Source organism: Geotrypetes seraphini, chromosome 2, assembly GCF_902459505.1.
Source record: "Geotrypetes seraphini chromosome 2, aGeoSer1.1, whole genome shotgun sequence".
In the NCBI taxonomy this organism is placed as follows: domain Eukaryota; kingdom Metazoa; phylum Chordata; class Amphibia; order Gymnophiona; family Dermophiidae; genus Geotrypetes; species Geotrypetes seraphini.
The window spans coordinates 500,191,842-500,217,618 of NC_047085.1; the positions used below are offsets into that span (position 1 = coordinate 500,191,842).

The 25,777-nt window shown below is 43.6% G+C and overlaps 1 protein-coding gene across 3 annotated transcripts in view; it reads right to left on the reverse strand.

Moving 5' to 3' along the window:
• Positions 1–25,777, reverse strand: part of KCNH2 (potassium voltage-gated channel subfamily H member 2) — an 809,359-nt gene that overhangs the window by 341,137 nt on the left and 442,445 nt on the right. For all 3 annotated transcript variants that reach the window (XM_033932079.1, XM_033932078.1, XM_033932080.1), the window contains 2 exons: positions 14,078–14,521; positions 12,103–12,317 (listed from right to left, as the gene is read on the reverse strand). In XM_033932079.1, coding sequence (XP_033787970.1) covers positions 12,103–12,317; positions 14,078–14,521 — 659 coding nt within the window. The remainder of the gene's footprint in view (positions 1–12,102; positions 12,318–14,077; positions 14,522–25,777) is intronic.

Genomic DNA, 25,777 nt, shown 5'->3' on the forward strand with positions numbered 1-25,777 from the left:
ATAGTATCACACAAGAAAGGGATGCAGCCTTCATACCAGACTCCTTACTCGGCCAATCATAATATAAATTCAAGTTATCCTGACATAAATTTATTTACAGTGGTATCTCAGTTTACGAGTGTTTTGCAAAAACGAGCAAAACATTTGCAAAATCGGCGCCTCGGAAACTGAGCATGGCTCGATTTACGAGCGCCCCCCCCCACAATCCGGCACCCTCCCCCCCGCGATCCTGCACCCCCCCTGCCACGATCGGGCACCCCCCCGCCACAATCGGACCCCCCCCACCGCGATTGGGCACCCCCCGCCACTTCTTACAGTCATCTGGGTGCCCAATCGCGGCGGGGGGGTGCCCGATTGTGTTGGGGGGGGATGCAGGATCGCGTCGGAGGGGTGCCGGATCGTGGCATGGGGGTGCCGGATCATGGCGGGGGTGTGCCAAATCGTGGGGGGGGGTGCCGGATCGCAGGGGGGCCTTCGGGGGGAGCAATGACGGTTCTCGGGGGGGGGAACGTATCAAAGCGAGTTTCCATTATTTCCTATGGGGAAACTTGCTTTGATAAACGAGCATTTTGGATTACGAGCATGCTCCTGGAATGGTTTATGCTCGTAATCCAAGGTGCCACTGTATTTATTTATTCATTCAATTTTCTTTTTTTTTTAAATCTTTATTAATTTTCAAAACTAATACAAAGTGCCATGAAGTATACAACCATTAATAATCAACATAAGCACTTAAACTCTATCAATAACATTACAGAAGAGAAATATCCCCCCCTCCTTCCAACAATTCAATCAAGAAATAAACCAAAATGATATCCCTACCCACCCACCCCGTCCTGGATATATACAAAAATAAACAGTAAATTAAATAAAGACAATTATGTTGAATTAACAAAGGATGCCAATGGCCCCCACACCAATTTAAATACTTTGCTATTCCCCAACATATCAGCATTCCTCTTTTTGTATTTATAACCTAAACATAAACTGGCATTTTTCCAATTGCGTGTTACCATTTGCATTGCTATCCCTGTCATAATAAGGAAAAGCCTGGATTTGTACCGATCCATAGGAGGCTTGATATGTAGCAAAGTGTCACATATAATTGCCTCATACGTCAAAGGAATTGTTGAATCCAGTATGAGGTTAATCTGTCCCCATATTAACTTCCAGAAGTTGAGTATCAAAGGACAATAGAACAACAGATGATCCAGTGTCCCTATGTCTAAATGACAGTGCCAGCATCTATTAGATTTTGAACTGTCTAACTTATGTAACCTTGAAAATTCAATTAAAAAAGTACAATGATAAAAAATACTGTGATAAAAATCCAACCGGACCCTACACGGTCCGTGTTTCGGCGAACACGCCTTCCTCAGGGGTCCAATGGTTTGCAACATATAAAGAATTGGACTGAAAACAGTCTATTGTCTTTAAACAGGTGAGCAAAGAACTCCGCAGACAAGCTGAAGCAGCAAAAAAAAATGCCCATCTGCAGTAACCATTATCTCTCTCCTTATTGGCTAAGGCTCTTAACATTTGCATCTCCTCTTCCTATAGGCTAAGGCTCTTTACACCTGCATTATGAGGTCATAGGGCTTTATGGTTATAGAAACATTGTGGTTTGCAAACTCACATATAAAGAATTGGACTGAAAACAGTCTATTGTCTTTAAACAGGTGAGCAAAGAACTCCGCAGACAAGCTGAAGCAGCAAAAAAAATGCTAACTTATGTAACCTAACAGGGGTCCAAAAAGATCTATGTAACAGAAAAAACCATGTCTGTTTCATAGATGCTGACGCTGTACATTCATTCAATTTTCTATACCATTCTTCCAAGGGAGCTCAGAACAGTCTACATTAATTTTATTCAGGTAGTTAAGTCTGTTCTGGTGGACTCACAATCTATCTAATGTACCTGGGGCAATGGGGGGATTAAGTGACTTGTCCAGGGTCACAAGGAGCAGCGTGGGTTTTGAACCCACAACTTCAGGGTGCTGAGGCTGGAGCTTTAACCACTGCGACAACAAGAAAAAGGCAGACTACTCCACCAGACTATCATAGTAACATAGTAACATAGTAGATGATGGCAGATAAAGACCCGAATGGTCCATCCAGTCTGCCCAACCTGATTCAATTTAAAAATTTTTTTATTTTTTTCTTCTTAGCTATTTCTGGGCAAGAATCCAAAGCTTTACCCAGTACTGTGCTTGGGTTCCAACTGCCGAAATCTCTGTTAAGACTTACTCCAGCCCATCTACACCCTCCCAGCCATTGAAGTCCTCCCCTGCCCATCCTCCACCAAACGGCCATATACAGATACAGACCGTGCAAGTCTGCCCAGTAACATCAAAAAGTGGAGCGGGTATAAGATTTTTTTTTTTCAGTTCATCAAAAATTATTTGTTTCAAATTTATTTATTTTTAAAATTTCTATGCCGTTTTTCTCCAAAACGGTTTACAAGGAGTTACATACATAACATATTAAAAGTCTATACAAAATAAGAAATAAGAACAGACAAGTTCAGTTTTACATAAAATCAATTGCTCGGAGAAATGCATCAACAAATAGTTCCTAAATGAATTCCTCTCACAAAAAAATCAATGTTTCACTACTAGGCAAAATGGATCAAATAGTTAAAAGCACCTCAGCCACCAGTCGATGCAAACAATGTGGATCCTGGGCTGGTCTAGAAGGCAATATTCCTGGCTACAAAATTCAATAGCAAAGGAATCTAAGAGGAACCAAAGTAGCATTTCAAACCCAGTATATCTTAACAGCAAATCTGATGTATAAAAACCAAGGCCCAAATCAGGCACTCTCGAGGTGTCTGGGAAAGTAAAGTAGTTTACCTGTAATGTTTCCCCAAGGAGAGCAAGATATTTGCGTCCTGAGGCACAGAGCAGGTAATAATGTAATCTAGCAGAACCCAGGTGGGATTAAAACAAGTAAACAGAAGTATTAAAGCTCTCTAGAGAGTTGGTAGTGTACTTAGAAAGAGCTTCTCATGTCTGCATTATCATGTTGGAATACAGCAATTAGACTACTCAGAAACCTACGAGCCTACAACCGGGTCTCCCCAGCACTGACTGCAGCCCGCTGGCTGCCCATAACTCCACGTTGCGTCTTCAAAGGCTTTGCTCTAGCATGCAAATCCCTCCACAGCACGGTACCCAGATACTTCTCACACATCGCCAGGCGAACGCTCCGCTCCCAGAGTGAAATTCGCTTACACATGCGCCCTGGACATGCCCTCCGGGTCTAAACAGTCCAGAAACGATCCAACTCCGACTTCCTGCCACATCTACGGAACAGCACATCAGATCCCTAGAGGGTCTTCTAAATTTCAGGGAAAAAAAACGTACATCGTTGCCTCCCTCGAGCTGTGAAAATACTTGATCATCAGCTAGGCTCTGGATTCTCCGACAGAACTTATTTTGTGACTTTTAGAACCTTTGGGACTTTCTGACTCCTTCCCTAACTTTCTCTTAAAGCAGGGGTAGGGAACTCTGGTCCTCAAGAGCCATATTCCAGTCAGGTTTTCAGGATTTCCCCAATGAATATGCATTGAAAGTAGAGAATGACACGGTGACAAAATTCATCACCGTTCCCGTCCCCGCGGATAACCGCAGGAAATAATCCCATGTCATTTTCTAGTGTCTATTTCAACCTCGGTCCTTCTACACCAGCATTCTTCAAAGCTGAGGGTCAGTGGTTGTGCCCAATTATACTCTGATTCTTCCCTCTCTCCTTAAAGAATGACATGAAGATGGTTTCCCGCGGTTATCAGCGGGGACGGTAACGGTGATGAATTTTGTCACCGTGTCATTCTCTAATTGAAAGCAGTGCATGCAAATAGATCTCATACAGATTCATTGGGGAAATCCTGAAAACCCGACTGTAATACGGCTCTCGAGGACCGGAGTTCCCTACCCCTGCTTTAAGAGAAAGTTAGGGAAGGAGTCAGAAAGTACCAAAGGTTCTAAAAGTCCAAGTTTTGGATCCTTTGTCTCTTTACTGCCAAACAGTACTTTAATTTGACTAGCAGCCAGCAATCCCATGCCTGGTTAGGGAAAAGCCTTGAAGCACCATCCAGGTCTCAGGGCAATTGCACAAAGGAAAGAAACAAGAGAACTCCCTAAAAGGGAGAAAATCTCAAAAGAAAGAAAATGGTGATTTTTCTGAGTCTTTTCCTGCCTGCTAGAAGTGGGAAGAGGGCTCAACAGAATTCAGGTCCCCAAAGCGCTAAAAATATCATCCGCACACCGAGGAAAAGTGGAGGTCAAGATGGCAGCATGAATGGATATGAAGTTAGGAGTTCCTCAGTTACTCTTCCTGCATACTACCGGGGACATCATGGTGAAGTAAAGGGAAGAGTCACACTTACCCAGCTGAATTGTCTTCTTCTCTGGCTTTAATATAAGAACATAAGAATAGCCTTATTGGGTCAGACCAATGGTCCATCAAGCCCAGTAGCCTGTTCTAACGGTGGCCAATCCAGGTCCCTAGTCCCTGGCCAAAACCCAAGGAGTAGCAACATTCCATGCTACCGATCCAGGGCAAGCAGTGGCTTCCCCCCATGTCTTTCTCAATAACAGACTATGGACTTTTCCTCCAGGAACTTGTCCAAACCTTTCTTAAAACCAGCTACGCTATCTGCTCTTACCACATCCTCTGGCAACGCGTTCCAGAATGGAAAAAAAATCCCCCTATTGGTTTTAAAAGTATTTCCCTGTAACTCCATCAAGTCTTTGTAATTTTTGACAGAGTGAAAAATCGATCCACTTGTTACCCGTTCTACTCCACTCAGGATTTTGTAGACTTCAATCATATCTCCCCTCAGCCCTCTCTTTTCCAAGCTGAAGATCCCTAACCATTTTAGTCTTTCCTCATATGAGAGGAGTTCCATCCTCTTTATCATCTTGGTCGCTCTTCTTTGAACCTTTTCTAGCGCCACTATATCTTTCTTGAGATAAGGAGACCAGAACTGAACACAATACTCCAGATGAGGTCGCACCATGGAGCGATACAGGGGCATTATGACATTCTTAGTCTTGTTAACCATCCCTTTATTAATAATTACCAGCATCCTGCTTGCTTTTTTGGCCGCTGCCACACATTGGGCAGAAGGTTTCATCATATTGTCTACAATGATGCCCAGATCCTTTTCTTGGGCGCTAACCCCCAAGGTGGACCCTAGCATCTGGTAACTGTGGTTTGGGTTATTCTTCCCAATGTGCATCACTTTGCATTTGTCCACATTAAATTTCACCTTCCATTTGGATGCCCAGTCTTCCAATTTCCTACGGTCCGCCTGCAATATTTCATAATCCGCATGTGTTTCCACAATTTTGAAAGGTTTAGTGTCATCTACAAATTTAATCATCTCAGTCGTCGTTCCAATTTCCAGATAATTTATAAATAAGTTAAATAGCACCAGTTCCAGTACAGACTCCTGTGGCACTCTACTGTTTACTCTCCTCCATTGAGAAAAATGACCATTTAACCCTATCCTCTGTTTTCTATCCGATAACCAATTCCTAATCCACAACTGAACTTTGCCACCTATCCCATGACTCTTTAATTTTCTCAGGAGCCTCTCGTGAGGAACTTTATCAAAAGCTTTCTGAAAATCTAGATATACTATATCAATCGGCTCACCTTTATCCACATGTTTATTCACACCTTCAAAGAAGTCAAGCAAATTGATGAGGCAAGATCTCCCTCGGCTGAACCCATGCTGACTCCGTCTCATTAAATCATGTTTGTCTACTTGTTCCACAATTTTATTTTTTATAATCGTTCCTACCACCCGGGGCACTCTATTCATTAGATAAGCCTCTCTTATCTGTACCCTTTTCCTCTTCGGCCAACTCTAAACTCCGTCCCTTCTACTTTTGCAGCACCGTATGCTTGGAACAAACTGCTTGACTCAATATGTCAGGCTCCATCTCTGGCAGTATTCAAATCCAGACTCAAAGCCCACTTTTTTGAAGATGCTTTCAATTCCAAACGCCACCCCACCTTCTAAGCACCAATATCTGTTTTATCATTCCCTCTGTAATTCCCCCACTTGAGCACTGTGTATTGATGCACCTTCTTGCCAAGTTTGTCTTTCATGATTAGATTGTAAGCTCTTTAGAGAAGGGACCATATGTCTAGCAGCGCTATAGAAATAGTAGTAGTATTATACCTGGCAGAAACTGAGGCATCCAGAAGCTGCTTATATTCCTGGGTTTTCTGATGCTGTATCATCTTCGGTCCAAAATCATCAGCGCAGGCTGACCCCAGAGGTAAAAATTGGCACCTTCTGCGGCACGGCTGGGGCAGGCCCTAAGGGACATGCCAGGCCCCTTGTGAGTCCTTTTGGAGCCCCAGTGGAGCCCTAGTGGGCCAGGAACTTTCTTGGAGGCCTACGACTTCATGAATATGGGAAAACATAAAGCTACGATTAAACATCAGACTGTGAGTAGAACTAACATGCTAGTTCCAACTGAAAGACATCTGGTATGTTTAAGTAAGGAACTCCCCTCTCCTCTAACCACCAGTTTAGACTTAGGTTCTTCATTGAATTCAGAAGAGAGGCAGACCCCTTGATCCACCTATAGCTTCGCTTCCAACCCCTCCAAAGTATTTATCCCAAAATGTGGGGGGTTTTCCCCCCTACAAAGGGAACTTTGCCTTTGTCTGTCCCAGTTTCTACTGCATATTCCATTTAGCCAAAGGAAGTCTTAGTTCCAGAAGTTAGTTCTTCACAAGTTTCATTGGGGGGGATATATGGACAGAGGTGAAAAGAACCTAAGCAATGCTTCAAGGGCCAGTTCAGCAGCTCTGTGACTTCACTAAACGTGTGGTTTCTAAAGTAGAAATTATGGACCGAAAATTTTCCTCTTTATATATTTCCTTAAAGAAGGCAGCATCTCAGGTTGGAGTTTTGCAGCAGGCAGGGGCTTCTTTTATTAAGGATAGCATCAACTTGCATCGGGAACTTGAGATGATGGCAAATGACATCCCCCAATAATCTTAGGTTCTTAAATTTTCCTGTTAGTCCTTTCTTATCTGCTGAAATCCAACTGAGGAAGTATTTCAAAGACGCACCGACTCTGTCAAATGCAGATTCAATCATAACTGCAAAATGTTACTATCTGCCAGGAAAAGATTTAAGAGAAAAGCAGGAGGAAGGGACAAATGTGATTTCATTATTTGGAAGTGATGTTCTGACTAAGTTGACTGCTTTTTTAGAGTCTGGCCAGGATAATATTCCTGCTGGCCTTTTTCCCTTCCCAGGCAGAAAAAGCTATGATTACTTGGTTTAAGAAGAAATAATTTTTTTTGTTCTGTGGAGGGAAACTCCAGATATTTTCTGATGTATCTAAAATCACCCAAGGCAGATGTAGACAGTTTCCACAGCTTAAACCCAGAGATTTGGCTTCGGGGGCCACTTTCTTTCTGAAATATCCCTTTTGATTTCTTTTTCAGATATTTGGATATATCTTCTATGAACCAGATCAATTTGAACATAAGAACATAAGAATTGCCGCTGCTGGGTCAGACCAGCGATCCATCGTGCCCATCAGTCCGCTCACGCGGCAGCCCTCTGGTCAAAGACCAGCGCCCTGAGACTAGCCCTACCTGCATACGTTCCGGTTCAGCAGGAAAGATTGACAAAAGTTAGATTGGTTGGTATTTTCCTTTTTGTTACTATCAATACGTATTTTCCGTGTCCTCGTTTTACCTCTGGAGACGTGGACTGAATGTTTCTTGTGTGCGTTCATTTTTGTACTTATGTATTGATATTGAAAATAAATAAGTAAATATGTAAAAAAAAATAATTCAGTTATCTTTGGAGCAATAAACTAATATTGATTCCTTGCAAATCTAAGTCTCATCAGTGAATTGCCATTGCAGAAAATCACAGCGTGTGCCCTGGTTTTCTTGGAGGACAATGGTGAAAAGGAAGGCGTAGAGGGGCTGCAATGGTAAGGTGTGTAACAGGCAGTGGTGTAGTTCTCTTCTCTGCCCCCCCTGTTGCGTGCATACACCCCTTCCATTCCCTTGTACCCCTTTAATTTTCCCTGTGCGAGCAGATTTACGAACTTGCTGCCCGCGTCGGTGTCGCCTCTCTCTGATGTCACTTCCATGCCCAGGAAGTGACATCAGAGGGATAGCCGACACAACGCAAACAGCAATTTTGTGAGGTTGCTCACGCCTGGATAATTTTTTTAAATGTACGGGGGAAGGGGGGGGGGGGGCATGTGCAGCAAGGGGGAGGTGGAAAAGAAGGTGGGGGAGAAGCTCAACCACCCCGGGTGCCACTCACCCTCGCCATGCCACTGGCAACATGCGAGCTCAGCCGTAATGGTCTTATAAAGCTGGCAGGACAACAAAGTCTTTTATCATCTAGATCAGGACCTTGGAGAATACCGTGTTTCCCCCAAAATAAGACACTGTCTTATATTAATTTTGGGCCCAAGAAAGGCACTAGGTCTTATTTTCGAGTAGGTCTTATTTTTTTCATGTACAATGATCATCTCTCCCTTCCTCTCCTCCACCCCAATTCTTCCCATTTCCTTTCTCTCCCCCACATGTGCAGCTTCTTCCCTCCCCTCTCACCCATCCCCTTGTGCAGCAGAACCCTTGCAGCTTCTATCCCTCCCTTCCTCCCATCTCCCTGTGTAGCATCTTTCTATCCCCCACGTACCTCCCCTCCACCCCACTGACCCATCTCCCCCTCCCTTCTGAACCGCGAGACATGAATACCTTATAACAAGCTGGCAACGTCAGCACTCGGCAGCAATTTACACAGGCTGCTTCACAGCCTTCTATCTCCCGAGCATTCCCTTGTCGCATTGCTGATGACATCAGCAGAGGCACACCCAGGAGATAGAAGGCCACGAAGCAGCCTGTGTAATTGCTGCCGAGTGCTGACGCTGCTGGTTTTCTATAAGGTATTCCTGTCTCACGGTTCATATGGGAGGGAGAGATGGGTGTGGGAAGGTGTGCGCTGCTGCGGCGGCGGGGGGAAGCGCTGCTGCTGCTGCCAGTGACTAGGGCTTATTTTCGGGGTTGGTCTTATTTTTGGGGAAACACGGTATCTAGCCAACAGCTCTTAGGACCCTACAAATAAAAATTGTTCTGTAGCCTCATGGGGGCTCACTTTCAAAGGGGCTCACCAGAGGTTTTGCTACATTAGGGAGAGACCAAATCTGAAGGAGAGGCAGTAATAATAATAATAATAATAATTTTATTCTTATATACCGCCAAAGCCGTAGTAGTTCGAGGCGGTTTACAACAAAGAAGGGCTGGACAATCAGCGAATAGGTACAATCAGCAAATATAGATGCAATTTATATAGGTAAGCAGAATACAGGTACAATATATAAAGGTGAGCAGGATAACAGAGGAAGGCATAAGAGATCTTGGGAAACAAGAGGTCGTGCATAAGAGGTCTTAGGATACAAATCGGTTAAACAGGTTTGTTTTTAATAATTTTCTGAAATTTAGGTAGGATGAGGAGCGCGAGATAATATTGCCCAGCCAATCATTTAGTTGGCCTGCTTGGAAGGCAAGTGTTCTGTTCAGGTATCTTTTGTATCTTTTTTAGTGTTGGATGGTTAAACAGATGAACTCTGTGTGTGGGTCTGGATGAACAGTCTAAGATAAAATGGGGAACCAAGTATATGGGGGCCAAGCCAAGAATGGATTTGAAACAGAGACAGGCAAACTTGAACTGCACTCTTGCTTCCAAGGGCAGCCAGTGGAGTTTTTGGTAGTAGGGAGATATTTTTTTAGCCCAAAGATCAGTTGGATTGCCGAATTTTGGATGATTCGGAGTCTTTGAATGGTTTTTTTGAAAGACCCCCAGGTAAATGATGTTACAGTAGTCGAGTAAGCTTAGAATGGAGGATTGCACCAGTAAGCGGAATGAGGTAGTATCGAAGTACTTTCTGATGGTTCTTAGTTTCCATAATGCGGAGAAGCCTTTTCTGACCAGTAAGTCGGTGTGTGCTTCAAGGGTAAGGTTGCAGTCTGGTGTCACTCCCAGAATTTTTATGAAATCTGTGATGGGAAAGACTTGACCATTCAAGGAAATTGATGAATCTTTGATTTTGTCGTTCGGACTCGCCAGAAAGAATTTGGGTTTTTTCTGCATTGAGTTTCAATTTGACATTGACCATCCATAGTTCGATTTGTTTTAAGATAGATGCCAGGTGATTTTTTTTGTCTCGGGAGTTAAGTTAGTTAGGGGAAAGACTATGGTGATGTCGTCAGCATAAATGTAGCAATAGATTCCCTAGAGCGGCCAAGTAGATGTTGAACAGTGTGGGAGACAGGGGGGAGCCCTGCGGGACTCCACATGCGTTTACCCAGCTGAAGGATTGAGTATTGTCAGTGTAAACTTGGTATGATCGTTTACTTAGAAAACCCTGGAACCATTTTAGCACACTGCCGGAGAGACCGATTGACTCCAAACAGTCCAAGAGAATGGCATGATCAACTAAGTCGAAGGCACTACTTAAATCAAATTGCAAGACTAGTGCACTTATGCCCTGGCTAAACAGGCTATGGAGGGAATCTAGCAGAGAAGCAATAACAGTTTTGGTGCTGTAACCGGAGCGAAAACCTAACTGGTTATCATTTAGAATGCTGAATTTATCCAGTTGGGTTACTAGATCCTGGTTGACCAGACCTTCCATCAACTTTGCAAAGAAGGGGATGTTCGCAATGGGTCTGTAATTTGATGCCAGGTTGATGGAATCTTTGGGATTTTTTACAATCGGAGTGATTAGGATCTGGCCTAGGTCCTCAGGAAAAGTGCCTGACTGTAAAAGGGAAGAGAGCCAAGTGTATAACTTGGCTTTGAAGCTGACCGGGGCAACTTTCATTACATTTGGTGGGCAACAGTCTAGTTTGCAGTGGGAATTAGCGTATTTTGAGTAAAACTTGCAGAATTGTTGCCAGGTAGGGATGATAAAATTGTTCCAGAACAGATCAGCCCTAGTAAGGTTTCGTGAAAACTAATATCCTGCTGTTCTTGGAGAAAAACTTGTTACAGGTAAGCAACTTTACTTCTTAACAACATACGAATAGCCTCACTGGGTCAGACCAATGGTCCATCAAGCCCAGTAGCCCGTTCCCACGGTGCCCAAACCAGGTCACCAGTACCTGGCCAAAACACAAGGTGTAGCAATATTCCATGCTATCAATACAGGGCAAGCAGTGGCTTCCCTCATGTCTTTCTCAATAACAGACTATGGACTTTTCCTCAGGAACTTGTCCAAACCTTTCTTTTGAGGACAAACATGATTCATACTACATGGAATCCCTACTTACTGATTGCCTATCACAAAAAGGATGAACAGGCCATTTTGGTATTGTTTTTTTAACCAAAGGAAATATTAAAAATGAGACATGGTAGGAAGGGATATAGTTAGATTCTAAACTTCTGTAGGTCAGACTGACCAAACCTTCCGTATTGTCAAAAATCCCTCCCCCAATAGTAATGTGATGTGAATATGTGGGCAGAAGTCCATGTAACAGCCTTAAATCTTCCTGCTCCAGCTCAGTATTCCACTACCTGACTGATGAAACTCAAATGCAACTCCTAGAATAACTTAATGTGCTACCTACCGTAACTCAAATGCCATTCCTAGTATAACTTAAATAAGCTACCTAACTTAAAAGCCACTCCTAGTATGATTTTAACGTGTTCAAGGCTTGTGCAGATGAGGACACCGCTCACAAGGACAGGACGGGGATAGAGATATCCCATTAGAACATTTGAAGTTAAGCAACGGTTTCTAGAGGATTTTAGCTCTTCTCTTGTATGCATGCAATATTGTCATCGGCTGCCTTTGAGTAATGCCCTAAATGCCAACGCACGTGCACTTGGACTGGACAAGTTCAAATAGAGGAGCTGCTCCTTCTCCTCTCATGGCCACAAAGAGGCCTAAGTACTGACAGAGGCATAGCAAGAAATACCGTTTTGTTGGCTGACATAAGTCAAGGAAACAGAACACAGGTTCAAAACTCAAGATTGCATGCACAGTGTAAATTAAAGACAAAGCTTGGATGATCAACTTTGTTACCAACTGGCCTTACCTGTGTGACCTTCTCTGTGACATTGTGTGTCCGGTCCTTGAGTTTGGAAGGAGCGATAATCTCCTTCTCACTAGCTGGTGAGGCAATGAAGGAGTCCCCCTTCAAATCCACAAAATTGAGCGTGATCTGTGGGATCTTGCTGATGGTTCGGTACTTCATCAGATCTGAGTCTGAGGTGGAATTCAGGAGGTTCGATCTCACATTATTCATTGCCCCTGAAAGAACATTAGTCATCTAGTCAAGTGAAAAGATTAAGCTAAGATGGAGAATGTCTTATACTGTGATTATTTGAAAAGGATCTACTGAGGGCTTATAGTCAAGTGACCTACCAGGCTCTGAACCCAGCTCCCCTCCCCTGCCAGGCTCTGCACCCAACCTCCCTCCTTCCCTGCACCTACCCTGCTCCCTCCCTGCCTTCATCCCATGTCCTGCAAGACTTTACACCCAGCCCTCCTCCCTCCCTGCCATGTGTTCTCGCGGCAACCTTGTGAGAGAACTCGTGGCAGCCATTCAGATAGCGGCTCTGCACGGGGCAGGAGCGTAGGAAAATCGCTCCTGTCCCGGTTCACCGCTGGACCACCAGGGCTTTAAAGGTAGGGGTTTTTTTTACAGTGTGGGAGGGAGGTAGGATGTGTCAGAATTGGCCAGGACAGGAAGTGGGAAGGGCCAACCGCTGGACCATCAGGGCTTATGGCAGGCTCAGGGGAGGCCTGTAACAGGTTCGGAGGGGGGCAGGTGGGTGTGACCTCAATATAACCCAAGACCTCCATTTTGGGCCCAAAACCTCAATTTATATATGAATGTACAGTATATGGTAACTGGTTCATAGATAGAGACGACAATATAAAATTAGGATAAACAGAATGATAGCATTTAACACTACTACAAGCTGGCAAATACATTCCATAATGAAGTGCCTGGAAGAGAACCTATAGGTTGATTAGAATAAATGGTTTTACAGATGACATAATATAATACATCATTTGGGAATTGAAGACTTTTCAACATATGTCAAGGATAAACTACTAAATCAAGACTGGAGAGGGGGAGTTTAAAAACAGCACGCTTATAACCCTCAGGTCTCTGGTTTACATTCTGGATTGCTAGGCGGCCGTGGATACTGTATTGCCTGGCAGCTGTGCAAACGCTGGATAATAGATTGTTTACGCAGTCTGGTTTACAGCCTAATTTGGAAATGCAAGTTGCCATTTAAATTCCCATTTTACTCGAATGCCCTTGTCTGGGATTTAACACACTGAAGCATTTGTTGAAGGACTTACAACTACTATTTATCTATAATAATAAAACGCTAAGCGCGCACGCGCACTCTTAATGCCGTGTTGCCTGATCTGTAGTTCCATGGCCGGCAGAGTGCGCATGCGCGCTTACCACGCGGGCTTGCCGGCCCCGGCCACACAAAGTTCATTTTTTTGGTTCAAAGCCCCCGCCGCGGCTCCTCTATCGAACCTCAACAGAGTCGGAGAAGACTTCCGATCGAGAGAGGAGACGCAGCGTCGGCTTTTCTACAGAAGTAGCGCCAGTACTCAGGAATTTTTCTAAGCAGCAACACAATCGAGACGCAGAAGCACTGCCACCCAGCGTCCCCGACTACCTGCATCGGGCTCCACCAGGGTCTCGGCTAGGTGGTTCAAAGAGCGCACGGGTGCAGGGAAAAAGCCGCAAAGGAACAGCGCTACAGCAACTGCCTGCAATAGCGAGCAGCAAGTCACCCCCGGCGATCCGCGAACCCTCATCTCTCTCACGAGCCCAAAACTCCCACCGGCACTACAGCGCTCCTGAGCCGCCCAAACATTCGTCAGCTCACTTCCAGGTTTAAAGACGCTCTTCTACAGGCCGTCGAAATAGGGGACATGTGAGGGAAGGAGGCTTTACTAGCACCCGTTAATGTAATGGGCTTAAACACTTTTGATGCAGCTATCCCCACCCCCATTTCCTATGACCTCGTGTTCTTTACCTGTGCTGGAAAGCCGGTTCCGGAACTTTCTGTCAAAGTCACTCTTCATCGCTTCAATGTCATCTACGGAAGAGGCCCTCCGTACGCTATAGAAGCTCTCCCGGGATCGGCTACGCGTGAGGCTGCAGTTGGAGAATGACATGTCCAGGTTAAGCCGGTCCTTGTCATCCTGCGGTAACGATTCAGTCATTGGATCCCCACCATCTTCCGCCTCGTTTAAGTACTTTGCACTCTCCACGTTTAGCAGAGCCTTCTGATCCTCGGGCTGAGAGTCTAAACAGTTATCCAGGGGGGTTGTGGCCATCTCTTCCATGGCCACGGACTCGCTGCTCTGCTTGGAGAAATCGACAATGACCGCGTTAGGGTCTTCTTGCGGAAGCGACTGCTTACTGGCTGCCAGCGCTAGCAAAGTAGGAAGTTTCAGCTTGAAAGACTTGCCACGCCCTGCGGGAACACACACACAAAAAAAAAGCAGAAATAAAAATGCAACAGCGGCCAACCATTTTGTGCAGAGTTAAATAGCCCTCGGCAGCAAAATTAATAATGTTCTTACATTAACAACACGCTCTCTCTCCTTATGCTGTGTGAAAAGACTAACCCAGAAAGCCTTTCTGATAATGTCCTTGTATATTTTCAGATCTCAGCTAAAGTGAACAGTTTTGCATACATTATCCTACAGAGCTTTTTCTGCCATAAGGCACTAGTCTAATGGAAATCAGATGACTTGCTCCCGAGCTAAGAGTGACCCAATGGGAGATGAGGCATTTGCACAGAGGAGACTTTATTATGATGATAGAATTCTCCGCAGTGCCTTACCACCACCGCTGTTAAAATACAGAAGAAAATGATTTTTTTCCCACTGCAGGACAGGAGCAATCACCAGGAAAACTACCAGCAAAACCCAAGGCAACAGAACAGCAAACCAAAAACACCACAACACCACCAGCATCGTAAAGTTCAGCAACAAACACAGCATCGCTAGAAATAAATTATTAATCCCTAATAGAACTTTAAGATCAGATGAACAGCACTTATTAACAATTCCCTCGCTAAAAATAATCAATACGCGTCGGCAGTATATCTTCTCAGTCACAGCTCCCCAAACCTGGAATTCTCTCCCCAATTATCTACGTGAAGAACTCAACTTAGAAAAATTTAAAAGTAAACTAAAAACTTTCTTATTTAACGACGCCTTTGTTATTTAATACTACTTGGTCTCATTTAATATATTTTTTACAAGTCTTGGAACCAATTCTATTCTCTTTTCTATAACATTTTTTTTAATTATCCCCTCTCTTAGCCCATCCATATGTGTTTTCCTTTATATGTTTCCCATTCTGCTCAAATATATTGTAATTTTTCCCCCTACTTATCCTAATGTTTCCAGTTTATCTCGTAACTGTCCATGTCTCGTTTGTTTTTAATTATTTTTAAAACTTCTTTTATATTGTAATTTTAATTATGTGTAAATCGCTTTGAAACCGATAAAGCGATCAATCAAATATATATTAAACTTGGAAACTTGGAAACTTGGAAATATATTACCATCAGCATCAGATTCACCAGCCTCACCGTTACTCCCTCAGCTATGTCTTTCTATAATTGTGTTTGGTTTTTTAAAATTCTGCCTTCCTGCTCTTGCAAAGATCGCCCAAAGCACTCTACAAAATTTACTCACTTATTCTTGCCAGCTGGCCACGACCCTGGCCAATGATACAAGAACTGAATCCTTCTACTCATACTATTCAGCCTTTCTACCAAGCCGAAAGTCGGTATAAGACAGGGGTAGGCAACTCCGGTCCTCGAGGGCCAGAATCCTTTCGGGTTTTCAGGGTTTCCCCAATGAATATGCCATGAGATCTATTTGCATGTACTGCTTTCAATGCATATTCATTGGGGAAATCCTGAAAACCCGACTGGATTCCGGCCCTCGAGGACCGGAGTTGCCCACCCCTGGTATAAGAGCATATAAGTTGCTATACTGGGATAGAACAAAGGTCCATCAAGCCCAGGATCCTGTTTCCAACAGTGGCCAACCTAGGTCACAAGTACTCAACAAGATCCCAAGGAGTAAAACAGATGTTATGCCGCTTAGCAGTGGATTTCCCCCAAGTCCATCTTAATAACGGCTTACACACTTTTGTTTTAGGAAATTATCCAAAACTTTTTAAAACCCTTCTAAGCTAACTGCTCTCACCACATTCTCCAGCAATGAATTCCAGAGTTTAATGACAGTACTATTACACCAAACCATGAAACCAACTATCCTCGCCCTTAGCAAAGAGTATCCATTTAGAACAGCGTTCTTCAATGCAAGATCTCGGAGCCAGTGGTGGCCCTGGAGACTTCTGGGGTGGGCCTCATTGTCTTTCTGTTTTCTTTTTCTGCTGCTCTGCCTTTCCACCCATACGCAAGACAGAAAGGGGAAATTGGATGGGGGGGGATAACAGCCACATGCTTGAAGGACATGGTATTTCTCAATAGACAAAAGAGAAAGCATTTGAAAAGGCCCACAGCCTTGAGGATAACCCCCTCTGAAGTCTGAAAGTGGGCTGGTAGGGATGAATGTCTTTGACTCGTACCATATTTTTCGCTCCATTAGACGCACCTGACCATAAGACGCACCCTAAATTTAGGAAGAAAACAAGAAAAAAAAACATTCTGAACCAAATTCTCCCTACCAGGCTCTGTACCCAACCCCACACTCCTTGCCAAGCTCTGCACCCTGTTTCCTTTCCCTGCCAGGTTCTGTATCCTGTCCCCCCCTCTGGTGGTCTAGTGGTAGGCCGGGACAGGGCAGGCAGGACCAGGGCAGGCAAGCAGGTAGGGACAGTGTGGGTAGGTAGGGAGGCAGGCCTCGCCCCCCCCCCCTCAGGCAGGTAGCAGAAAAGCCCCAGCCTCTCCCTCCAGGCAGGCTCCAGCCTCTCCCTCCCAGGCAGGCAGCAGGAAAGCCCCGGCCTCTCCCTCCAGGCAGGGCCCAACCTCTCCCTCCCAGGCAGGCAGCAGGAAAGCCACGGCCTCTCCCTCCAGGCAGGCCCCAGCCTCTCCCTTCCAGGCAGGCAGCAGGCAGGCTCCGGCCTCTCCCTCCTCACTCCCCAGGCAGCAGGCAGGCCCCGGCCCTCTTCCTCCTCCTCCTCCCCCCACACGTACCTTTTTTTAAACACATCTAGCGCCTCACTGCTGAGAGGGGCGCAGAAGGGTTGCTGGCTACCTGGTTCCTGCCGCTTATGCAGAAAATGACAGACACTGCCTCCTCTTCTGTTCTCTAGCGGCATAGCAGCGCACCGGGTTGCCTGCCTGGTCCCATGCTGCTTCCCGCAAGAACTGAGTTCTCGCGGGAAGCCACGAGGGACCAGGCAGGCAACCCGGTACGCCGCTATGCCGCCAGAAAACATAAGAGTAGGCAGCCACGTCTGCCGTTCTCATTGGAAGCGGGGACCACGTCTACGCGTAACTCTTCAAATCTCTTTAATATAGCCCAATCACTCTCTAAATATTCCAAGAAAAAAATCCTACCTCCTTCTATCCAACCTAATGCTGATGTTCTTTCACAGTTCTTCGATAATAAAATTAAAGATATTAGATCCAATCTAGGACCCTTACCTCTCGATTCCTCTTCTCAAAACTCCAACGATTCCTCACAACTCTCCTTCAGTACCCTCTCAAATTTCAAAATGCCATCCTTAACAAATCTTCATCTTATATTAGAATCATTAAACACACCCAACAATTCTACGGAAAGTCTCCCACCCTTCATTCTCAAAAAATTCTTTTCTTTTTTTGGCCCATTCATCTCAGCAATGATTTCCAAATCTTTCTCTGACCATACCGTACCAATAGCATGGAAAACAGCCCTTATTTTTCCCAAACTCAAACAATACAATTTAGATCCCTCATTACCCAAAAATTACCGTCCTATCGCCAATCTACTCACAATCTCTAAACTAACAGAAAAAATCATTCATTCCCAACTCTCTGAATTTATTGAAAAAACCCATGCTCTACATCCTTGTCAAACAGGATTTCGCTCATCCCATTCCACAGAACTATCTCTATTAGGCCTGATTTCTTCCATTCAATATTATCATGATCATCAAAAATCTGTGGTTCTTATTTCTCTAGATTTATCAGCTGCTTTTGACACCATCGATCACTCTCTTCTGATCAACAGACTTAAAGAATGCGGTATTTCAGGACAAGCACTCTTATGGTTTATATCCTTCTTTAATGACCGTTACAACATAGTACATATAAACAATACCTTCTCAGCAGCCACAACTCACTCCTACGGTGTCCCTCAAGGTTCTATTCTATCTCCTCTTCTATTTAATATTTTCTTATCTCCTCTTCTCACATTAGCCCAATCCATCGGATTTACTATTTTTGCTTACGCTGATGACATACAACTCCTTCACCCAATCAATACTTCAAACACTTCCGACATCAAAGACATTAATAACAAACTAAACATTATATATGACTGGTTATACACAAACAAGCTTTCCCTTAATCTGGACAAATCCCGAGGTCTGTTACTTCCTATCAAATCCGCAGAATTTCTACAGGACGACATTACTATTAAATCTACACCGATCCAAATGGACACAAAGATTAAACTTTTAGGAGTAATCATCGATAGAGACCTTACCTTTCACGATCACATAAGTTCAGTGGTTAAAATTTGCTTTTATAAACTACGTATCATCCGATCTCTCTCATCCATCCTTGAAACTAATTCAATCACTATCCTGATACACTCATTAGTAATTTCTCATCTTGATTACTGTAACTCTCTTCTAAATGGCCTTCCCCAAAAAGAAATTCGTCGGTTACAACTAATACAAAATACAGCAATAAAACTTATCCATAAAGTAGGCAGATACGACCATGTTACCCCTCTTCTAAAAGAAGCACATTGGCTCCCTATCTCTCACCGCATCACCTATAAAATTATCTTACTATCTTTCAAAATAAAGCTCTTTCATTTGCCATTATTCCTTGACAAACTTCTCATTCCCTACAGCTCTTCACGCACTCTAAGATCAACTGATCAAAAACTTCTATTTATCCCCACTATCAAAGACTTCTACAATACACGTAGAGTAAATTTCGCAGTAACTGCCCCTACCCTCTGGAATTCCCTGCCACAGCAACTCCGCGATGAATCACGACTCGACAAATTTAAAACAGATTTAAAAACGTTTTTATTCCGCGATGCCTTTTCATTCACTTAGAGCCATCTTCTCTAATTACCAAAAATAATCGCTTTCTTTAAAGCGCCCCCTTCCATTATGTTTTATCCTTACCCTACTATCTCCAATTTCTTCTCAAATATGTAACTTCACCCTCCCTTCCCTTTTATCCTCACCATTTAGTTCGTCTTGTGATGTTATATGTATATACACAATGCCTCTTTTTTTAGTTTTGTATAATTTCTCTTTCTTTTAAACATATTGTTAACCAGCCAGATATTAACTTGATGGTTGGTATATCAAAATTAATAAAACTTGAAACTTAAACTTGAAACTTGACCAGGCAGCCAGCAACCCTTCTGCGCCACTCTCAGTGAGTGAGGCACCAGAAGTTTTTTTAAAACAGATACGCATGGGGGGAGGAGGAGGAAGAGGGCCAGCAAGAAAGGGAGGGTGGCAATATTAAAATAAGTTAATGGGGGGGTGCACTTTGCGTATTCGCTCTATTAGATGCACCCTTATTTCCACCCACTTTTGGGGGGGAAAAAAGTGTGTCTAATGGAGCGAAAAATACGGTACTGTTTAGCAGTGGCACAGCTTCGCATGTGAAGATTCTTGGTAGTTCACCTTCAGCTCATTAGAATCAAAGTAATCCCAGTTTTAAAATCAATAAAGACAGTGGTCTCAAACTCGCAGCCCGGGAGCCACATGTGGCCCACCAGGTACTATTTTGAAGCCCTCCGTATGTTTATCATAATCACAAAAGTAAACTAAAACAGTTTCTTGATCATATGTCTCTGTAGCTATAAACGACAATATTATTATTAAGACTTAGCCAAAAGGAAAGATTTATAAACTTTAAAGAGTTTTTACCTCATGCTGCTGTCATGTCTTTAATAAGACATTAACTATTTTTTCTGAGGCCCTCCAAGTAACTAAAATTCAAAATGAGGTCCTGTAAAGGGTTTGAGTTTGAGACCACTGAATAAAGACTACTGATCTAGGATGTCAGTGCTGAAGAAATAGCCAAGATGCTGCTAGTTTTAGCTATTATATGTGAAGAATAGGATGGGATGTATATGTTGTGATATGTTTGAGTATATCCTGAATGTGTGTGTTTTCTACTGTAACCCACTTAGGTGTTATGTGGGGAAGAAATTTTTAATATAAATAAATAAACAAAAAAACAAATTTTTTTTTCTCATATGCCTAGCTGGATGCAAAAATGTACTCTCCTTGCAAAGGAGGAACATTCTGGGTCTCTAATCTAGAGTAGTTCCACTCAGATCAAAACCCGGCCTGTTGATCTTCCATAAACATGAACAATATTCACTGTTTATGCATATATGGAGGTCACATGGCCTGAGCAGCATGGGTATTAGTCCTACATTTTACATATAGGCATCAACAAACAGTTATGTCTTTAGAAGTTTCTTAAAGCTGACTTAAATCCCCAGAGGGCTTTGCTTCTCCCTGAGAGCTAGGCTGCATCCACAGAGCTTAAGCCCTTCTTCTTCTTCAGTTTGAGAGAGAACAGTTGCCAAATTTGTAAGATCGCATGGCTGTATGAGAACCTAAGTCTAGCATTTTTCTCCTACCAGGTTTTCAACTTTATTTCTAACAATCATAACACAGCTTAGGTTCTATATCTAAGTCTGGAGAACATTGTTATTTCCACAAGGTGTGTGGACACACTCCCAGATCCTTCTGAATAGGATGGGCTGGTAGAGTAAGAAGATTCTGTGACAAAGTTGAACTGCCTTGAAGTCAATTGTGTTTATTCTTTACTTCATGTTATTAAAGAAAGGGTTAACTGAATAAGAGCCTCGTACAATTGCCAATATAACTCAGAGTGAGTTCAACAGTGTTTAGCCATTCAAAGGAGTCCTGTTTTTCAGTACAAAATCTGCGGGAATCTATAAAGACTGTTTGGGGAAGCTGTAAACTGCTGAGTAAGCTATAGTCAGCACAAAGTTATTATATGAGTTTCACTGGCATTGGTATTCCTCTACAGCTGTTGATTCTCCACAGCGGGATATATCATTTGGACCTGGCACAGGTGTGTGTCTGTTTATCTCTGGCTTGTCATTGCCTGGCCCCAAGAAAGGATTATGTTTTACAATCTCACAGCTGAACTGCTGCCATTGTCCAAGGCTGAGCAGCAGTATCAGTGTCTTGGAATAGAAACATGGCTCCTGCCCATATTAAGGTAAGTCATATGGGGCTGAGGTTAGGTATGGGCAAAAGGTGGAAAAAAAAAAAAAAAGCCTGGGAAAAGTGGGAACGAGGACAGGTTTAGATATTCCTGGCATGGAATTTGATGGCAGATTTCCAAGCCTGTCTAGTCTAACCATTTTCCCTGCCAGCTACAATAACACATCCCCTATTTGGTGAAGATTTTAACCTTTTTCATCACAAAGCATGATAAGCTTAATTGAATTAAAAACCAAAAACAAAAAAAAACTGTGGTTGTTCCTAAACTAAACTAAACCTTAAGCTTATATACCGCATCTTCTCTATATAGACCTCGACACGGTTTACAAATACTTGTGTGAAGAAATACTTCCTTACATTACTCCTCTCTCTACACCTTCCAGCCTCATCTCTTAACCCCCTCATCTAGAGTCAGTGGTGGAACAATGTAGAGAATGACACAGGAACTCATTTTCCCATCCCGTCCCCACAAGTTCTTTCCCTGTCCCGTTCCTGCAAGCTCCCTCCTCATCTGCACAAGCCTCAAACACTTTAAAATCATAAGTGTTTGAGGCTTGTAGAGTTAAGGCAGAGCTTACAGGAATGGGGCCGGGTCAGAGAGAGAGACAAAACTCACGGGACGGGACAGGGATATTGAGTTCCTGTGGGGATGGGGGACAAATTTCTCTCTGTGCCATTCTCTAGAGCAGTGGTTCCCAAACCTGTCCTGGGGGACCCCCAGCCCATCAGGTTTTCAAGATATCCCTAATGAATATGCATGAGAGAGATTTGCATATAATGGAAGTGACAGGTATGCAAATCTCTCTCATGCATATTCATTAGGGGTTTCTTGAAAACCTGACTGGCTGGGGGGTCCCCCAGGACAGGTTTGGGAACCACTGCTCTAGAGCAATGATGATTTGAGCCCTAGTACAAGATTTCATTTTACAAAACTCAGATTGTGAGCCCACCAGGGATAGAGAAATACCTGTAAGCAATATGTAAAACACTATAGGGTTCATAATCAAAATTTAAACATGTCTAAAATCCCACCCAAGTCGGCACTTGGATGACCTAAAAGACAGGTCGCCCAAGTGCCGATAAACCGAATTTCTGGACATACCGAGGGACTTTTAGGCCTCCGAATGCAGCTGTGCACCCAGAGTTGAAAGGGGCGTATCTGGAGGAGTGGTTAGGGCGGTATTTGGGTGGGATGTGGGCCGACCTACACCTAAGTCGTCCTGCAGGGATAATCAAATGTTTTTTGAGACTTCCTTCATGAAACATATGTTGTGAGTTAGACAATGTGAAAACAAGTAAAAGTGGCAAAAAGATATCCAAAGTGACCTGATATCCCCTGCAGAGACAAAGTAAAGACCCACACACACTCTCCCAGTGATCACTGACCCCCCCAAAGATCAGAATAAAAACGTACATACATGTCTCCAGAATATCAGCACCTGGCATAGGAAAGCCTAGTAGAGCTCCATACAGGTGTCTTAAGTAGCCTGGGGGGTGGAGAGGAGGACCCAGACCCATAAGCCACTCTAACCATTACATTTATGGTGGACAATGTGAGGCCACCAAAACCCCCCAAACCTCTACTGCCATATAGGTGCCACCTGCAGCCATAAGGGCTATTGGAGTTGTAGACAGGTGGGTTTTGAGGTGCTCCATCATCTATATACAGTATATAAAATCGGAGGTATGTATGTGTGTATGTGTGTGTGTATGTGCCGCGATCACGCAAAAACGGCTTGCCCATTTGAACGAAACTTGGTATGCAGATCCCTCACTACCTGGGGTGATATGTTCTGGGGGTCTCGCGGCCCACCTGCACACGTGGGCGGAGCTACAAACAGAAAATCAGATTTCACCCATTCACGTCAATGGAAAAAATGTAAAAAGCTGCCAACGCAAAAACGGCTTGCCCGATTTGAACGAAACTTGGTATGCTGATCCCTCACTACCTGGGGTGATATGTTCTGGGGGTCTCGCGGCCCACCTGCACACGTGGGCGGAGCTACAAACAGAAAATCATATTTCACCCATTCACGTCAATGGAAAAAATGTAAAAAGCTGTGGGACCAATTTGAACGCAAATTGGTATGCAGATCCCTCACTACCTGAGGTGATATGTTCTGGGGGTCTCGCGGCCCACCTGCACATGTGGGCGGAGCTACAAACAGAAAATCAGATTTCACCCATTCATGTCAATGGAAAAAATGTAAAAAGCTGTGGGACCGATTTGAACGAAACTTGGTATGCAGATCCCTCACTACCTGGGGTGATATGTTCTGGGGGTCTCGCGGCCCACCTGCACACGTGGGCGGAGCTACAAACATAAAATCATATTTCACCCATTCATGTCAATGGAAAAAATGTAAAAAGCTGTGGGATCTCCAGTTATTTTACTTAGCAACCTTGACCCACCAAAACTTTGCAATGGCACAAGGCTTTGTGTAAAGAGGTTACTGTCCAATGTAATTGAAGCGACTATCTTAACCGGAAAGGGACAAGGTGAAACCGTATTTATCCCGCGGATACCACTTATTCCAACAGATCTTCCTTTTCAGTTTAAGAGATTGCAAATTCCAGTGAGACTTGCTTTCTCTATCACAATCAACAAATCACAAGGACAGACTATTACATACTGTGGAGTGGATTTAAGATCCCCCTGTTTTTCCCATGGACAACTCTATGTTGCTTGCTCAAGGGTGGGTTCACCCAAGAATGTATATGTTCTTGCTCCTGGAGGTGAAACTAAAAATGTTGTTTATAATCAAGTTTTGTGTTAGTTGTATTGTATTCATTTTGTCAAATATTTCACATTATTATTTGAATATTGTACTTTTTATAAAGCTGTAAAAAAATAATTTCTTTCACCACTATAAAGTATCTTTATTTGAATCCATTTACAGTGTTATTGCTATAATTAAATACCCGTGCAACGCCGGGGCATCAGCTAGTAACCTATAAGGGAGTTCTGGTGAGATGTTTATCTGGCACCCTTTTTATGAAGTTCACAACAGTATCTTAAAGAGTGCCCCACTGCTCTGTTGCCATGTCTGGGTGGCCAGTCTATCACAATGCTGGCCCCTACAACGTCCAAATGGCCTTGTCTGGACGTTTGTGACTTGGACAAAATTTTGGTCGAAAATGTGGTATACAGATAGATGTATTGGCGGTCTGGGCGATCAACCGCCTGGATGTCCAGACAAGAAGATTTTTGGAAAAAAAATATTTTGGACGTATAGTGATTTCCCTTTCGAGAATGGCCATTTTCCCAGTGCTGACTTTGAGAATTTAGCGAATCAGACTTAGACGTATGTTTTGATTATGTCCCTCAATGGCTGTACCACAGAAAGGCGGTATATCACAAACATAGGAACAGCTTGATCATTTCATCTGGGGGGGGGGGCAAAAGGTGGGTTGTGACACATTTGCGTATTTATTTAATATATTTATATCTCGCATATCCGACAATGCTAAGCGGGTTCCAGGATTACATACATAATTAAATAAAACACACAATATACACTGACATACCCTCAAACAAAACACAGCATCCAAGCCCATAAAAACCAGAAACATAAAATAGTTCATGAATCTAAAATATCAAATGCATAAAAAGAAAAGCAAAGGTAATCTCTAAAAATTAGATCTGTGGGAAACCAACAGGCCCCGCTGGGGCCGGTTGAAAAAACAAAGAAAAAACACAAAGTTTTTTTTTGTAAAACAGGAAAAGAATAAAATCGAAGGAAAAATTAGAAAAAAGGGTCAAAAAAAGCGCGAGCGGGAAGGCAAAAATAGAGTTTTCAACAGCCGTTGAAAGCACATGCGTCTTCTTCGCTCCGCGGAAACGAAGAAACTGGGGACCACGCACTCCTCCGTCGGGCGGGAAGGCACTCGCGCATGCGCGGTGCGGCCAACTAGAACTTTCTAGTAAAAAATGTCCGTACCGGGGCTCCGTCGGTGACGTCACCCATATGTTAAGAATATGCTGCCTGCTTGTCCTGGGATAAACCCAGTTCATTGGACAGGGAAGATTTTTTTTTCACTAAAATGAGCCAGCACCAAGAGAAGTTTGTCTCATTGGGCCCCCCTCTCTTTCACCCTCTCTGAAGCCCTACTCTTTCTCTCGTCTTCCCTCCCACCATCTTTAGTCAGCACTTCTTCTCCCCCCCCCCCCCAAGTAGTCCAGTATTTTCCCCATACTATGCCAATGTGAACTTTAGAAATATTTATTTATTTAATTTTGTATACTTTTCTCCCAGGGGAGCTCAGAACAGTTTACATGAATTTATTCAGTTAC